This window comes from Lissotriton vulgaris, chromosome 8 (assembly GCF_964263255.1).
Source record: "Lissotriton vulgaris chromosome 8, aLisVul1.2, whole genome shotgun sequence".
Lineage (NCBI taxonomy): Eukaryota > Metazoa > Chordata > Amphibia > Caudata > Salamandridae > Lissotriton > Lissotriton vulgaris.
In genome coordinates, this window is record NC_141696.1 from 1,331,744,042 (window position 1) to 1,331,763,144 (window position 19,103).

General features: G+C 45.9%; 1 protein-coding gene across 1 annotated transcript in view; it reads left to right on the forward strand.

The window, feature by feature from the left end:
- Positions 1–19,103, forward strand: part of LOC147698692 (collagenase 3-like) — a 116,092-nt gene that overhangs the window by 81,365 nt on the left and 15,624 nt on the right. The window contains exon 9 of the mRNA XM_086933493.1: positions 13,225–13,328. Coding sequence (XP_086789619.1) covers positions 13,225–13,328 — 104 coding nt within the window. The remainder of the gene's footprint in view (positions 1–13,224; positions 13,329–19,103) is intronic.

The following is a 19,103-nucleotide window of genomic DNA, read 5'->3' on the forward strand; positions in this document are numbered from 1 at the left end:
AAAACTAGCCACACAAGTTTAACAAGCAAACTCATTTGTCACCTGGATGAATAGCAAGCGGGATCTGGTCCGGCTCAAACTGTTGAACACATAAAAAAAATTAAATCCAGTATTTGTAAAGCGCACAGCTACCCGTAGGCATCCCGGCGCCCGGGGCTGTCGGGAAGATTAAGCGAGCTATTGCCCATAGTCACATGGTGCTGGGCTGACATGCAGCTGGTGCCGGTGATCAAACCGTGAACCCCAGTGTCTGACGCCCTGGCAGCAGCGCCACACCTCTTCCCTCTTACTGGTGGGTGTAGCATCGTGCTACAATAACTACAGACACACGTGGCTGTTATAACTGGAGCTTTATTACAGGCTTGTTACTCCTGCCCTGTCCCTATCCTAACTGACCCTTTCCTGTGTCTGCTCCTCCTCTTCCTCTGGCCCCCCTAGCTCCGCCCACTCCCAACTACTGGTGTGCTGACTTCACAACATCTCCCCCCTTTGTAACAAAACAAACAAACATACTGACTTCTCAGTCCATCTCCACTATCAGTCTCTGAGGTGGACGTATGTCGTGATGAGTGTTCGCCAATGGTTCGTCTTTGAATAGACAAGCTCTGTTGCTGATGTCTGGAGGGATGGGGCCTTGAGTGTCTGAGGTGCCTATGGTGAGCTCAGTTTGATATCGGCAGTCTGTCCTCCATCGTGACTCTCGATCACGTGACGCTCGGCCTCTTTTCCACGGGGATGTTACTCTAGTTCCCTTCCAAGTATCTGCCTGTATTTTTGCTTCATTTTGCCTTGTCAGGTCGAGACCAACACTGTCTTCCTGCTTCGAGTCTGGGATGCCAGCCGGTGGGGTATGACCTGGGGAGGCCATCTTGGTATGACTCGGAGATTGATTGGTTGCCTCGGGTTGCTTCTCCCACTCCTGCTCGCGCCTAGACCAGGCAAGCCCTGGAACCGGCTGGGTAGTTGTGTGTTTCGTTCTTATCCGATGATGACTCGGCTCTCCTGGCGTGTCCGACTTCCTTTGCAGATCGACTGGTTGGTTCGTCTTTATTTGAGTGCTACTGGCCACAATATCTGTTTCCATTTTGTAGGACCAGGACCAGGACCTTCGAGTCAACCTTGCTGCCCCTACCCGGGGTGACGGTGTAGTCTTTGCGTCGCGATGCACCTGTGCTCGATGTGGCAGGTTGTCTGGTGGAGTGATCGAGTGTGCATTGGCATTGGTGTTAGACACGTTGCTCTTGACGGGAAAAGTGTCCCTTGGTTCGCTGATGTGTTCAGGTGCTTGGCGCCATGGCCGTTGTCGGGACCACGACTCTGTCGACTCAACGGATCGGACCGAGATGCTATCTGAGTCAGAGGAGTCCTCCCTCACTTCCCGCTGAGAATGTTTCTTTAAGAATGTTGCGTGTGGTCGTTGTCGGGACCACGATTCTCCCGACTCAAAGGATCGGACCGACATGCTCTCCGAATCAGAGGGGTGCTCCGTTAGTCTCCTCTGTGAGTGTTCCTTTGGAAATGTCTTACCAGGTGATCTTCGGAACCGGGTAGTCCGTGACGAGCTGCTTTCTGTCTCGGAATTGCCTTTGCAAAGCTTCTCCGTGTGTCTTTGTCGTAACATCTTCAATGTTGTCTCATTTGGGAGATTGTTTGAAGATTCCGTGCTTGTTCTTTGTGCTTGATCCCAGGCGTTTGCCTCTTCGTTCTTCTCGCCTGATGTTACCCATCCACGCTCTATTTCTACGTTGTCGCGGGGCCCAGGGATGCTTTGAGGCCCATGACTGCATGGATCTTTTCTTGCTTGTTGTTGTTGTTGTGCGGGACCAGTCCGTCTTGTGTGATCTGGTTCCTCTCCCCACTTGTTTGGTGATCTAGTGTCTCTGATCTGTAGGTGGTGCATCCTTCTGCCAGCTGTTTCCTCGGACTCATCTTCGCTCCTTGGTGATTGATGTTCCGGCGTCGATTTCCTGTGTTGATCACTGCAGCTCCTTCTTCTATGGTTTGTCTTTCTCCCCCACTGGTTGTGCAGAATGTCATTTTGTCCAGGAGTGCAATCTGTCCCACTGGACGCTCCCTCTTTATCAGAGTAACGTGTGTTATGTGGTGACTGACTTCTTGAGGGACTCCTGGAGGATGGATGATTCCGGGGAGTTGTTCTTTGGATGGTTGACTCCGAGTATTCTTTGGTTCTCTCTGAGTGGCCGGACGCTGAGTAATCTGACTCTGCGTATTCCTTGTCACTGTGCCTCCTCCGCTGTCTTTTTTGTCTTTTCTCTGGTCTGCCCTCTCTCTCTCTCTTTTTGTGTTTGTTGGAATTCTGGTTTCTCTCTTCCCAGGTATTTCGAAGTTTTGTACTCAGATGCACATCCTTCAATTTGCCTCTTGTTTGGACTTGCATCCCAATTTCAGCTTTCTTGATGATTTCTTTTAGCGACCAATCTCCTCTCAGTATTTTGTGTCTTGTTTCGGGGTTTTCACAGCCTTCAATTATTCGGAGCCGAACAGCATCCTCATTCGTAAACGTGTTGAAATGGCAGCCTTGAACCAGACTTTGCAACCGAATGATGAAATGCGGCAATGGTTCGCCTGGTTCCTGCCGTGCTGTGTTGAAGACCATGCGATTATGATCCACCTCTGCCTGTGCATTGAGATGGGCATAGAGTTCCTCTTGGAGTCTATCATAAGTGTCTGCTTCTTCCTTGGAAAATGTTCTAATTGGGCATCGGCCCCCGGGACCCACCAGATGGAGGAGTAACACTAGACATTTTCTTTCTCTTTGCTCACCATTGGCTTTCAAGAAATCGTCCAATGCTTCCAGCCACCAGTGTCGTTTAAGGTCCTGAATCCAATCGTCATTCCGTGCCACTGGGGGCGATACTTCAAGATGTGGATTGAAACATTGAGTTACGTCTCCTCCCGCCCTGAGAGAAGGAGGTCCTGATCGGTCGTAGACGCGGGGCATTGTGCTGTCCACTTTTCCTCGGGTTTCAGGTGCTTCAGTTTGTGTTCTAGCTTGAGCTTGCTCACTAGTCCTTCCTTCAGTGCACTCGCGTTCGGTCAATATTGCACCCTTGAACTTGTCCATGGTTGGTGACAAGGTTGGATTTCGCTTGCTTGTTGTGTGTGTTCATTGGCTACCCCACACGCGCATTGGCTCGTGCTCGTTACTGATTCCGGTGTAGTAATTACTTATGCTTTGTCCTTGTTTATATTTGTTTGTGGCTTCCTCTATTTGATGGACGCGCGTTACTTCATGACATTCGCCACTGCACATTCGCTTGCGTATCTCACTGTTCGCGTTTCCACCCGTGCTGACCTTTGTTTGTCAATGCTTGTTCGTTGAGTCACTCTTGTGGTTGTTCGTGCTTGTTGATTGATACACTCTCGTGTTAGCATGTGCTTATTCTGTTTGGTTGCCAAGACTTGTGCAGTGTTGTCCACGTGCCGTCGTCCCCGCTTACTGCTTTGCATTTACCAGCGCTTGTTTAGTTGCACATACCAAGGCTTGTTGACTTGCACGTACCAACGCGTGATTGTTTGCATGCACCAGTGCTTGTTTACTTGTCTTCGCCAGTGTTTGTTTGGTCATTGCCAGTGCTTGTTTCCGTTTGTCCAACGTTTGTTGATTTACATGTGTCAATGCTTGTTGATTTGCACGTAACAATGTTTGTCTACTTGCATGTATCACTGCTTGTTTGTTTGCATGTATCAATGCTTGTTCACTCTTGGCCAATACTTGTCCTTGCAGGCGCCAATGCTTATTGACTTCCCTTTACCAATGCTTGTTTGGCCTTCGCCAATGCTTGTTTGTTTGTCTATATCAATGCTTGTTTCCAGACACTGCTTGCCTGACTCCAATATGGCCGCTTCTAGTTCTCACATAGGGGATGTCCGTGGCTGCCTGACTTAAAGATGGCCGCCGGGCTTGAAATCTCGTGTCTCCCGAGATTTGGATCCCTCTATTGACTTTCAGCAATCCGGTACCGGCAGGCTTCAGGCACTCACCGGGCACATGAGGTCCACGCCGGATGCTGGGATCTTTGTTCCTCGCAGCGCTCAGGATCTCCTCACCTCAGGTAGGACCGGGGTGGGCTCCCGCCTTACTTTGCAGGGTCTTCGCGCTCCTTCAGCGGGGCCCTGCCAAAGCTCACGCATCGGGGGTGAGGTTTTTCAACGTCGGACCTCACCCGGGCTCAAATTTCAGCGCGCTCAGCAGCGCTTAACAGTAGACCTTCGTGGGGCGATCCACCCCAGGATTCACTCTTCTCTGGCCACTACGGACACCAGGTGAGATCGGGGTGGGCTCCCGGCTCGCCTCCACAGTTCCCGCTCTTCTTCGCCAAAGACCTCCTAAACCTCACGCATCGGGCGTGAGGTTTTTCCGATGTCCGGTGTCGCCGGGGCTCGGATTTCGGCGCTCTCGGCAGCGCTTGCTGGCGGCACGTCGTGGACGCCGTCCACACCTCTGGGGCACTTTTCCTACCTCTCTGGGCACTTCACAGGGTCGGAGTGGGCTCCCGATCCCTGCACACACACAGGCTCGTCACACCGGGCACACGCTTCCAGCGTGAGGCGATTCTTTAGCGCGACGGACTGCTTTGTCTTCAGGCAGTTTGGCGCTCGTGTCTTCGACCCCTCTGCTCCCTCACAGGCCTTGGGGTCACTCTTGACGGCTGCTGGCCTTGATCTCCAGGCGGCAACGCGGTCCCATTCAGCAGCGTTTTCAAAGCTGCAAGCTGCTCAGGACAGGGCGTCTTTGTAGGGTTTTGTGCACAGTGGGGTTTGCTTCATCCCACCTTCGTCGCCAGCTGTAGCATCGTGCTACAATAACTACAGACACACGTGGCTGTTATAACTGGAGCTTTATTACAGGCTTGTTACTCCTGCCCTGTCCCTATCCTAACTGACCCTTTCCTGTGTCTGCTCCTCCTCTTCCTCTGGCCCCCCTAGCTCCGCCCACTCCCAACTACTGGTGTGCTGACTTCACAACAGTGGGGAGTACAAAATGGTCTTTGAATAACAGCAGATACATCAGAGGTTTCAGCTGTGATTCTTTTGGACGACCTTTCACACTTCTTGATCAGTATTAAAGGCAGGTTTCAAAGGAACTTCTTTTTCTTTATTCTGCTTCTTCGTGAGGTAAATGGTGCTGAGTGTGTCTCTCCCTCTGCTTAACTCCAGGACATTCTCCAATATTTGTGTATTTCCTCAGGGTATGTCTTCTGGAGTATTCAGTATTAATGCTCAGCCAGTGATTAATTTGTAAAGGAAAAGTGCAGGTGCCCGAAGCGCTGCTCAGAATCCTAGGGCAGCTGCAATTGAACGTCGGCGTGCAAATAGTCTTAAACCACCTCGTAGCTCTTTAATCCAATACCAGAAACTCCCCCTCTCTTTATCTCACACTTGCAAGTTCCCACTTTCTCCCTTTGTGATGCTTTCTATTGCTTCGCTTTCTGGTTTCTATGTATTTCGCTCTGTTGCTCTCAGTATATCTGCTGCGGCACATTAAGTGTCTAGGCCCAAAAAGAAGTGCTGCTGGCCCCCACTGCAACCACCACCTCAAATTAAGCGCTAAAGATCACAATTTCAGTCACCCAACTTCACTTTTAAAAATAATGATACACAATTATTCGTCACCTGCAAAGGCACCAAGATTTTTAATACTGATTAGCAGTTTGTTAGTTTGTTTCTAGGTGAGAAATACGTTTCTTAAGTTGAATATGTATTGGTCATTGTTATAGGAGGTGATAAAAGCGAGCTCTAATATCACAATCAGACAAGCCCTGCCTCCCTGATCAGTTAACTTCGATGTGTGCAAAGTACGATTTGAGACTGGTATCTGTGCTGCAATAATCTGACTACGTGTTGCAAACCTGTGGTGACGTTATTTCCTGCTTGGCACCCAAAGTCTTCAGCTTATGACCCAATGTGTTGCACAGAAGGAAGTAACTGTTTATTCTTCCACTGCTCATAAGAGGCATGATCCAGGTTTTAGTCCCAGATATAACTTTTGCTGTAGCACGAAAAATGTAATCGAAATCCCTTGTCGTACAAGCAAAAGTTAGGCTTTTCATTGGTTCACAGCCTTGTATGTAATAACAAGATGTGCTAAGTGTGCTTGACAAATAAAAAAATAAATAAAAAATATTAAATTGGCCACACTCGATAGCACTATGCAAAAGCATCTGATGAACAGGTAGAAAGTATCCCTTCTGCAAGGAGTTATGGAGGAAAGAAAGTCCCATGGACCTGCAAGTTGAATGAAGTTTAATATAGCTTCTGTCTAAATTCGACAGAAGTAACACATCTTTTTACCGGCAAGGGTTTTGAGTATTCCTAGTTAAAATGACTTCCTGCAAATCTGAAATAATTCACTGCAGTTAAGCTTATGTTTGCCATATGTATTAAAAGTTAGCTAGTTCTTACTGTGTAAGCCATTCTAATCTTACATAAGGCTCGATGTAGAGTTTGCGGACAGGGTACTCCATCAGACGGTCAGCCCGCCCTGATTGGAGTCAGTCAGGTGGACCGTAAGTATTCGGCTGATGGCTCACCCGTTGGCTCTGTCCATGGAATGCTTCCCCCAATGGCCCGTGAGAGTGTAGGCTGTCAGAGAAAAAACTTGACACTGTCTATTTAGGGTGACTGGTCTAAAGTTTTTTTTGCTGCCCTCCACCCCAGATGCTAAATTTGCATTCTTGATATCCTTGCCCTGAACTGAAAGTGCCAATTACTTTTTGTCCGGTTTTAGGGGCATATTTACGCGAATGGTGGCGTAGGGCAGCGCAGCAAGTTACCTTGCTTTGGAAGGAAAGGGTAAGGGCAGCAATGCACTATATTTATCCAATATGTTGCATTCCTGTCCTTTCCCCCTGCGCTGATTCAGTTTCAGCAGCCTAGCGTCAATGCAGCCACCCTTGCACCATGGTGCAAGGATGCCTGTGTTGTAGGCAGGATTGTATTTGTGCAGGAAAGGGCACCCTACTGCAGAAAAACAATACATTGTGGCATTTTCCTCTTTCTATGTTTGCTGCAAAATGCAGCACACACAGAAAGAGGAAAAATGAGGAGAAATAAAGATATTTCCCCCTTGGGAGGTGTACTATTTTGACGCATTCCTAGATGTACAAGTCCTTGTAAATCTGGGAATGCATCAAAAACCATAGGAGTTGTGTGGCTCAATGATTAGAGCGACAGACCCTGATGCAGAGGTCTAGCCCGGGACCAGGGTTCAATTCCCTGCCTCGGCGGGTCTTGGGCTCAAAATGCCACAGACCTGATAATTCTTGCCTGGGCGCCTATTCCAATCATGGAGTCCCACTCTGCAACTCTGGGCAATAGCTTGCTTAATCTCCACAACGGCCCCCACAACGCTACGGATGCCTGGCCTCCACCTTGGGGGTGCCCAGGAGTGGTCGCCTCACAGGGAAAGCCAGGATGGGTTCCACAGCGGTATTCGTACAAGCGCCTTGAGACCCTTGCGGGTGAGTAGTGCACTATACAAGTATCAATTTACATTACATTACATTTACAATGCCCATGGAACGCCTCCCATGCTCAGAGTAAGGCAATGCAGTGATTTGCTCTGCATTGCATTACTCCATATTTGTGAAGCCATTCAAAGCCTTGCAATGACTGGATTGAAGCATTCTCCGCAAAAATGGAGAGTTCGTAGTTAGTATGAAAAACATAGAGCACCAGGTCTCTCGTTCTTGTACTGGTAACCCTTGTACCACTTCACTTACGTTTTCTTATCTTTCTCTGCTCCTGAGCTGCATCTTATCCCTCTTTCTTCCTCTCCGTACTTACTTTCAATACTTTTTTTTTCTTTTTGTCGCACATGTGTTTGAGGAGCTTCATTATGGCTGTTATTCCGGCTTCCTCCCTCGTTTTCTGACTTGTGCACTGTGAGACATTGGGATGTCCAGTTGTCCTATACCCCTTCTTGTTCAACACCTGGGGTCATAGGCAGATGCTAGACCTCGCATCCTTGGCGTGTTTTCCACTGTCTTTTTGCTTTAACTTCTGTTATTTTTGATGTTATACTGGACTTTTGTTTGCTGGTTAATGGACTCTGAACACTTTACCACTGCTGATTAGTGCTAAAATGCAAGTGCTCCCTGCCTAAATTGTAATTCTGATTGGTTTGCCATGATTGGCATATTTGATTTACTGGTAAGTCCCTGGTAAAGTTCACTATCTGTGTTGAGGACCTGTAAATCAAATGCTACTGGGGAACATCCATTACGACGCGGTCTTTACACCGTACTACCATTACAACGGTACATTTACAACGCAAGTCGTTACCACGACTTGCGCTGGAGGGCGCTCTAGGCTAAGGAATAGTAGATCTACTATTCCAACACCTTCCCTACTGTACGTAGGCTGGAGTTGGAATAGTAAATTATGCAATTCCTAAGTCCAGCACCCTACAGCGCAAGTTGTGGGAACGACTTGCATGGTAAAACCAGCGTTGTAATGGTAGTGCGATGTAAAGACCGCGTCGTAACGTCATACATCCAATGCTACTAGATGCCTGCAGCACTGGTTGTGCTTCCCTCAAGAGTAGTGTTGTTCATGTTCTGGTAGTTAATTACTGCCAATTTAAATTTTTTCACTATTGCAAGGACTTGCTCTACCATACGCTATTGTTGAAGCTGCCTTGAGTTTGGGCAAACTTGGGATTTAAAAACATATCTTTTAGTGAAGGTGGTTTTTAAATTGTGTGTTTGAAAATGGCACTTTTAGAAAGTGATGTGAAAATAACAAGGACCCCCTGTAGAAAATGGATACAATTCCTAGGACAGGGAAAACATAGTGTGTAAATCAAACCTAGGCATTAAAAACAGTACTAAAGGAACAAAGGTTGCATAAAGAGAACAATAGAAACAAAATCTATTAAAAAGCTATATTATCTTAATTAGACATACATATAATATCTGTGGCTCCTGAAGAAGGCGTTCCTCCAATGCCAAAACGTGCGTCGATACTAATGATTGCCACTTTTGGATTTTAACTGACTATTCTGATAAGTTGTGTATGATATATTGTAATTAATTGTTTATAATTGAAATTTTTGTTTTATATGAGTTATGTTGTTTTTTATTATATGGTAGTGAATTACAGCCATTTTCGTTTTTCACTATTGCAAGGCTATCTTACGCCATAGGCTATCATGGGGGATGCTGGCTACAGTGTCTACCAGCATAACTTCCCATAGGAACAAGATAGGACATCAAAGTCTGGTATCCCTGAACTCAGAATTAAATAACACATCTTTAAGGAAAGGTTGTTTTTAAAGCCTGTGTTTCAGAACAGAACTTTTAGAAAGTTGCTGTTCTCCTGTCTGACCTTTCAGTGTGCCTTGGCCTGTTTGTGTATTGACTGTCTGGTTTGAGAGTGACAGGGGCTGGCGATTCCCCAGGAGGCTGGCTGAAACAGCCCTAGGCTGAATGACTGCATTGCAACTTGAGTGGTGGGAGGAGATAGCACCTGGCCCTGAATAGGGCTGTGCCTGCCTTCCACAATGCTGGCTCCACCTCCTGCTTGGCGGTGGACGACCCTGCCCCTCACTCTGAAAGGAAAGGAGAAGCCAGGAAAACAAAGTGCTCAAGGAACACCCAGAACTAGTTCAGACCGGGCTCAGGGCCCACTTGCACAGAGAACAAAGACTTTTAGGGGTATAAGTACAGGACCCCTGACAACAGAAAATTAGATCATCCTGGAATCAAGAAGGAACCTCTGCCAAGGAGAAAGCTGAAACTGAAGAAGGAAGATTGTCCAGCTGTTGCTCTGCTGGATTACCCTGCCATTGCTTTGCTGCCAAGGAGAGGGGAAGGACTTTGCTTTGTGTTATGTCCCCTTGCTTAAAGGAATCTCCCAGGGCCTGAAAAGAGCTGGCTCCCTGTTTTGAAGTCCCAGGAACAAAAGGACTTTACCCCCAGCTTCCCCTGAGCTCTACTGAGAGAGTTCTGTCCTTCCTGGAGTGCGTGGCCCATGTGTGGTGCCTCTGAAAGTTGTACCTTTGCTGGGAAGCTGGAAACCAAGCTTTAAAGACTTTGCTACAGAAAAGTTATTGCATCTCTTGCAGCGAAGCACATTCCCGCCACTAAGAAGTCCGAGATCGTTGCAGCGCCTATTGCCGCTGCCAGAGCCGTCGCATCCTTTGTTTGCGGGACGTACCAGACCGGTGTGGGAAGACTAACATTGCTGCGAGTGTCGTCACAGAGCCTGTCGTCGCTGGGTGAGACCGCTGCACCGCTTGCTTGCGAACCGCATCACATCGCTGAGAGCATCGCCGCACAGCCATCGGATCGAGGAGCTGCGAGAGAGAGATCACCGCTGGATTGCGGATCGTCGCCCCGGAGATCATCGCTGCCCTACGAGATCGACGCATCGTGCCTTTGCAAGAACAAACTTCCTACAGAGCCTACGCAACGGAATCCATACAAGTGGCCTTCCTCCCCATACAGACCGGATTCGTCGAAATACGTCCGCTGCTGCAGCGGGGTTGTCGCATCGCCTCCCCAAGGTCTCTAGAGCAACGTATCACTTGTTTTCCACCGCACCAGCTTCTGCTTTTGGAACTTTGTCGCATCTGAAGGTACTGTTGGCTAAACGTGACGCAACTGTGAACTTTTCACGCAACTGAGGATTTTTTTTATCGCAACCTTAAGAACTCTTTTGCAACCATATTCTTGAACTGTGCATGTTGGATTTTTGTTGTTTTGGTCTTGAGTAGTTTAGATTAAATATCTTTATTTTTCTAAACTGTTGTGGAGTCATTTTGTGGTGTTTTCACTGTATTAATGTGAGTGTTGGTACAAATACTTTACACATTGCCTTCTGATTAGCCTTGACTACTCGTGCCAAGCTACCTAGAGTGTGAGCAGGGGTTATCTCAGAGGGTTTCCTCCTTACCCTGACTAGAAGCAAGGGTCCCTTTTTGGACAGTGGTACCTACCCCTGCCAACTAGAGACCCCCAGTTCTAACACATCTGAGGTACTTTCTGTAAAATCACTTTACCCATAGATTTCTATGGACAGAATTGCTTGCAACCGTTTTGGTCTTCTTTGGTTTTGATAATGATACTTTATTTTTCTAAACTGGTGTGGTGTCCATTTGTAGTGTTTTCACTGTGTTACTGTGTGTTATGTACAAATACTTTACACACTTCCTCTGAGATGAGCCTGACTGCTTGTGCCAAGCTAACAAGGGGGTGAGCAGGGGTTATCTGGGTGTGTATCACTTATCCTGACAAGAAGGAAGTGCCCATACATTGATACCATGTTTATCACTGCCAGCTAGGGACCCCCATTTCTAAGAGCATATATATATGTCAGTCATAGTAAAAGTTTACCAGCTTCTGATATTATAAACTGCTGGTCTGCAGATGTACATGCGTGTTCTCATTAGAATAGATTAATAGCACTGTATTTAATACATTAGTGGCAATAAAGTATCACAAGTATTAAAGGCCGAACGTGCCACATAGGTCACCATTTCGTCACCCACTTACACCCAGGAAAGATTTGCAAAAGGCAAAGGACTCTGTTTTTGCCTTTCGGGTGCATTGTCTCAACAGAGAACTGCCATATGTCCTTTACATGAGTACTTCTACTGTGCGACTTGCCAAAATTAACTTATCTGGTGTTCATGGAAATTTAATTAAACTGTGAACATACTACAAAAAATACATTGCATTTCCAAGGGGCCCGATTCACAGAACAAACTTAAGACAAAATCCTAAACGTACTACCATTTTGGTATTCACAGAAGGCACTTACTCATTTTGGTATTTACAGAATGCACTTATTTACTCATTTTGAATAACTTACACATTTTGAGTAACTTACTCATTTTGAGTAACTTACTCTTTTTGGTATTCACAGAAGGCACTTAGGGTCAGATGTAGGTAGACATTTAACGATCGGTAAATGGCTATTCTAGATGTAGGTGGCACATATTACCGATTCGGTAAATTTACCGAATCGGTAAATTTACCGAATCTATAAAATAACCGAATCAGTGTTTTTACCGATTCGGTAATTTTGAAATGTAGGTGGGACTCTTTTGAGTCCCACAGGCCTTACCGAATCAGTATTTTACCACCCAATCCTATTGGGTGGTAAAATACCGAATATAGGTGTGCATGCACATGTGTGCATGCACACCAGTGCCATGTGACACACAGACATGCTCTTAGGGCATGTCTGTGTGCCACATGGCACACATGCCTGAATTCAGGGTGCTAGAGGGTGTCAAAGTGGCACCCCCTGTACTCTTGCAAAAATCGGTATTTACCGAATCGGTAAATACAGATTCGGTAATGACCATTGATTCCTATGGGCTGCAATGCCCATAGGAATCAATGGGCTTTACCGATTCGGTATTTACAGAATCGGTAAATACCGAATCTTAACGATTCGGTATTTACTGATTCTGAAATACCTACATTTCCCCCCTTCTAATTTACCACTTCTTAAATACCGAATCGGTATGATTCGGTATTTTAGAAGTGGTAATTTAGAATTACCTACATCGGGCCCCATGTCGTTGATGAGTAAGGGCCTTCTGTGAATAAGGTAACCCAATGTTCCAATGAAAGAGATAAGTCTTAAAGTAGTGAAAAACGAATGTCGGAGTTTTTCACTACCAGACCATGTATAACTTTAACCCACATGTCCTACTTTCTAAAAAAATCCACCCTACCCTAGGATTGACTCCTATGTAGTTAATGTTTAGTCCTAGCAAAAGATTTATTTTGCCATGTTGAAATGGCAGTTTGAAACTGCACTACAGGCTGCAATGGCAAGTCTGAGACATGTTTGAACGGGCTATTTAAGTTTATGGCACAATACGTGCTGCAGGCCCACTAGTAGGTTTCAATTTACAGGCCATGGGTACATGTTGTAACAATTTACTAGGGACTTGTAAGTAAATTAAAAGTGCCGATCGGAGGGGGCAATCGTACCATGTTTTAAGGCATGAGCACAAGCACTTTATTTGCGATAAAGTGTTTAGAATCCTATTAGCAATAAAAACGAAATTCAGAAAACAGGAGGAGGAAGGCAAAAAAAAACTTTGGGTGACCCTGCAGAGAGAGTCATGTCCAACAACATTTTTTCATTTTATTTCATTGTATGTTTCCAAATGGGCATGTTGTCACATATATATTGTACTATTTTAAAATTACAGTGTACATCTCTTTCCTTTTGTACTAGATATGATGAAGTTACTAATGTCATGGAAATGGAATATCCAAAACAAATTAAGGATGATTTCCCCGGTATGAATAATACAGTTAATGCAGCATTTGAATCAGACGGTATGTGTTGATTTATTAATGTATTAACACAAAACACTAAACACTAAACTACAGCATTACTTTTAAAGGCGTTGCAGTGGCGATATGGGTTTCACGCTTTTTACAAGGCAGCATGAACCCACTTAAGGTGGCTTAACGCTGCCTTGTAAATAAGGCACCCTTTCATGCTATACTTAGCGTGAAAAGGGAGGGTAATGGGTGTTTCAGAGGGTGTTCCATCACAACACCCATTGATTTTGACGCTGTTACAAGGGTGGTGTAAATATGGGGCAGCACCAAGATTAATACCAGGGAAAACCTGGTCTTAACTCTGGCGATACGAGGAGAAATGTTTAATTTCTCCTAGTTTTTGCTGTTTCCATGTGTAATGTGTTGTGCAGCACACATGGAATTAGAAAACGAGTTTGATTGTTTATGTGCAGGTAGGTGTCCCTTCCTGCACATAAACAGTCATTTAAAAAAATGACGTTTTGCAACTTCTATGTGTGCTACATTAAGCAGCACAGATAGAAGTTTCAACTTGCCATTTCAGATTGTTTATGTGCAGGAAGGAACACCTTTCTGCACATAAGCAATCACTCCCCTCAATGCAGGCACCCTTGCACTATGGTGCAAGGGTGCCTGCGGTGGTGCTGGGCAGATACAGTTAGCACCGGTGTAGGGGGAAATGCAGGGCTGCACCATATTCTTGCAAATATGGTGCAGCTATGGTGCAGCCCTGCTTTTCTAAAGTGACGGAGCGTGTCGTTAGATTTCTTGCCACTTTCCTTGTAAATATGCCCCTAAGTGTCTTTCTCAGAGCTACTATCACAGCAATCGTGGTTTCATATGTCACATGCAATTTTCTTTTTTGAGGGGATCTGTCTTTAGTGTATGAAGGGTCTTGGTGATTGTATTTCTTTCTGAAACACCGTTTAGTGCAGGCAGCTACTCAGGTATTTAATCTGACTTTTGGAAAAGCTGTACGCTTTGAAAACAAGCATTTACAATGCAATGGTCTCTGCATTGTTAAAGTTAGAGCTATTGGCATTGCTCATAACAATTTTATTTATGTTTTTGTTTTTAAAACATAAATTAATGGCATTGTCATTTACAATGCCAATAGCTTAATCGCTCGCAAATGCGAGACCTATTGCATTTGCACCCACACAGAGCCACACACACAAAGCCACCCACACACACACACATACAGAGCCACCCACACAGTCATTCACACAGAGCCACCCACACACACACAGAGTGTCCACATGCGCCCACACACACACACACAGTAACCTGCCGAAATACCGAACAGGATCTAGCCGGCCCAATGCAAGACAGTCCTTTAAGTAAACAATGCACACTCCATTCTAACCAGGCCGGCCAATATCCAATAGAATCATCATTGAAACAGAGAACGCGGAAATGCAAAATGCACAGAACAGTGTGCACCTCAGAACCGTAAAATGTGCCCAGATTCCAAAAGCGCTTCAACACTATACAGATGGTTGTAATTGGCTATACAAATGCATGAAGCATAACATATTTAGGAACAGACGTAAACACGTTGCTTGCCTTCTACAAACGTTACTGTGCTGAAGTCTATTTAATTTTCAAATTGCATGCTGTGTCCTTCGTTTGAAGTCATCCCTGTATCTTAGAAAACAAAAAGTATTCCGGATGTACGGTGGGATATACAATCTAAATAACATCTGCAAAAATATGTACAGACATTAATATTAAACATCACCCAACCTGCGTCAGTTGGTATATGTGTGGTTCCTTTAATGTGTGCTGTGGAGCCGGCTGCACATGGTGCAACTTCCTCTCAGTGGTGAACTGTGGTTGTCCTGTTTCCATATTCACAGAGCTTGTGTGCAGCGAAAGGTAGAATTGGCGGGAATATGAACAAGCAATACAACAAATGATTCCTCAGTCCTCGAAGAACTGCACTAACAGTAGTGCACCCCAACAACATGTTAAAACTAACAGTGACATAGTAAGGGAGTCATTGGCCTTGATGCAAGGAAAGAAACCATGACTGTTTGCAGACAGTTTGGTAGAAAAAGGCAGTCATGATTTGGGGCCAGCCTCATACCTCAGGTTCCCGGTGCCACTGCGCCTGCTGCACTATTGGTAGCCAAGCCCAAGAACACAAGAAAACGCAAGTTCTGCAGCACACCCGCTCGCTACGGACCAGTTTGAAATCCACTGTGCCCCTCGCTCTGTCTGTCATGTACAAAGTCCAGGGGTAGGGCTATACAAAGCAGGCGCAGCACTGTAGAAGTGAGAACGTGAAAGCATGTCAATGGGATACATGCTCATGTGTGTGGAGAAAAACAGGAAACTGACATTTTTGCAACGAAAAGCTGAATGTGTGTCTGAACTCAGCATTTCAGTAGGATGTGCAACTTTTAGCACTACTGTTGTGAGGTAACATGGCAACGTATTCATGCCTGACCTCTTGAGCATCTTACTGTGAGATCAGTTGTTGCGAATAGCATCACAGATCTGTATGTGGGGGACCTAAAGCATGGTCAATTGTAAACAATGTAAGGAAGCACCGCCAAGTGTACACGTGCACCAGAGGATGAGTCTGAAGTCTGCATGCATACGCACCACAGCCCTCGCGATTACTGCATAGAGAGATCGAGAGAAAAAGGGAACATGTTAACTTTTAGCAGGCTCCTCCACTCACCGTCATCTGTTAGACTGTCAGCTTGAGCCCTGGTAATTGTTATCAATGGCTAACCTCAAAGTGACCCCAATTACACAGGTGCTGCACCCCAGGCGGTGGGAGAGCAGTCTACGTTGCCATGTACTTCAAATGTACCAGTTACACTTTGGATAACGTGCAATGGGTGGGGACAGTTCTTACAAATTATACGTGTTCTCATTTATAAATGAAAAGTTTGAAAATAGGTGGGAGAAGGCACTGCACATCTGGTCAGAAAGCACGACACATCTGCACGTGTGTAAACAGGTGAGGCGGGCCCTCCCTTCAAGACCAGAAGCAACGTCTCCACAAACAAATAATATTTTAAATTATAATATACACATTCGTAGTTTTAGAGGTGGTGCAATTGCTAAAGGACCCGTGAGACAATTAGTTTCCCCGTTCCCAAAAACTGAACAGACTCTGCTTGTTTACTTTTTTGTTTTCGGTCTTGAGTCTACAAGAGTTGTTTGCACTCTGAGTTCCAGAAGCCCCGCTATTAGCTTATTCCACCTCAATGCTGTTGCGGCAATGTATTGCTCTGAAAAACGATCACCTTAAGTCTATTTGTCAAGCTTAACAGCTTACAACGAAGGAAGTAGAACCCCCTGAAAATGTAAACAGTGCACCACTCGTTCAACCTGAGCCCTTCCCGCGGGAGTGCTTGTTCAGGTGAGAACCAACATCTTTGAGAAGATCTCTTGAAGTCAGAACCTGGTGTTGTGAAAGCGGGCTCTTAATGAGCCATGTACGAACCATGCTTTGAACTCACGTTAAAGCAGCTGCCAGGGGCGGCTACTCTATCCTTTCCCCAAACTTCCCATGCTGCTTGCACAGCCAGAGTCTGCGGGGTCAGCCTCAGGAGATGTGTGCGCACCCCTTCATGTGCAGCGCCTGTCCACAGTGGTGCAATCCGATCTCTCTGCACAGATGGTGCTTGCGACGGAGACACGGACAGCGCGAGGGGGGGCAGGAACAAAGACACGGACAGCGGGAGGGGAGAGGGAACAGATTGTGTGCAAGGAGCGTGCAGGTTTCCTCCCTCCAAGTCATGGAGACACGGACAGTGGGAGGGGGGGTGGGAACAAAGACACAGACAGCGGGAGGGGGGACGAACTGCGGGAGGGGGGCGGGATACAACCACGCTGGACCGAGACGAGGTTAGCAATGACGAAAAACATCCATGTAAAAAAAAAAAAGTAGACGCCCACAATGGCCCACCTCCAAATGATGAATCAAAGGGGGCGGGGCTTTAAAAAATGCCAGAAACGCCCACCAATCGGCTCCAGCCCCGAGTGATACACATCTCTTCCAATGGCTAGCCTCCATTTACGAAGCTAGCCAATGGACGAGAGAGGCAGGTTAAAGCCCCACTGTTGAAGTCATTAAATCTTCGGCTCCGCCCCCACTGCTTCGCAGTGCGACAGTAGCCTCGACCTAAAAATACACCTACACATACAAGCAGGGGCCTTCTATTTATACTTTTCCACTTAAAACTCACACTGTTATGAGATCCAGCTCCACTCCTGAGTACCTGTGACTGTTTTTTTCCTCTTTTAAAACCACACTGATGATTGCGCCCTATTTGTGTTGCTCACTCCAAGCAAGTTCTTATAGCTGAAATGGGCTAACTGAACATTAGTGATTCACTCATAGCCTAAGTGAGCCCGTTTGTGGACAGGTGTAGCGTGTCTGAGCAGCAGCATTAGAGCACATGAGTAAATAGCGCACATGAGTAACATGGTTTATGGGATTAACTATACTAGTGTAAGACCTGTGAACGCTGCTCTGTAGGGGAATGTTTAGACACGATTGAGAGCCAACAAACCAGAGTACGTATGAGAGAATAAGCACATAGGACACCAAAAGACAATAAGACAAGTAGGTCCTTGGCTTTTTTATGCTACTCAGTAATTAAATTCTTCTTCACGAAATACAGATAAGCGCAGCCAACACTTTATGCCTTGTTACCTTATTGCGTCACTCTAGGCAGCATCGTGAATGATGATCAAGTGTCGAAGAGGGCTTGTAGCAGCAGTGATCTTGAGTTTGCTGAATGTCGCAGGTAGAATTAGGAACGCACTCAAAAAATTGTGGGGCATATTACCAAGGGCCATTATCGCCGCATTAGCGGGACTTTTTCCCGCTAATGCAGCGATAATTTCATCGCCCTATTACCAAGCTGTCCCTAACACCAGTTAGCGACAGCTTGTAGGTGATAGCGGGCATTTAGGGGCCCACTTTGCATGTCAGCGATACTTATCGCTAATGACATGCAAAGTGGGCGTGCCAAGATGTTAGCGACTGAAAACAGTCGCTAACATTGCTATCACCGATCACCAACTTTTGGAAATATTCGCGCTAAGCGCATTATCTCCAAAAGCGCCCTGCGCAGTTCTGAGCCATGTTATCCAATGGTAGGTGGATAACATGGCTAAGAGCATTAGCTCGGTAATGCATGAATATCTCTGACCTTTCAGCGATATTCATGCATTTCGGCCGATTTTTATCGCTTAGGAGATAAACCTTGATAATAGCAATGCTCCTAAGCGATAAAAATCGGTGAAGCACGGCGATAAAATTATTGCCGCTAACCAAGCATAGCGATAATTATCGCTTATGCTTGGTAATATGCCCCTGTAAGTTTGAGAACGACATCCATCTGTGTTAGGCCATGTTCAGCATATTGCATTCCGACAACCAGCGTTCGGTGGTACGTGCCTTTGTCCGGAGGAAGCCTGTAACAAGGCAAAACGTGTTAGCTGCACTTATTTGTATTCCCTGAAGAAGAATTTGATTAAAGAGTATCAAAAACAAGCAAATGAACTACTCATCTTATTGCGTCTTGGTGTTCTAGGTGCTTATTCTCTCATATGTACTCTGTTTTGTTGTCTCTCAATCGTGCCCAAATATATCTAATGTATGATCACCTGGCAACTGGTCATTAGAGGTGGGCAATATTTGCTTAAGAGACAAGAAACACTTCTGGTAGTGCAGTAACGGGTCCCCTATTTGCCAATATGTGTTCAATAGTCTGTAGGGGACTTGGCCCACCTTCCCAAACTACGAACTGACATGTA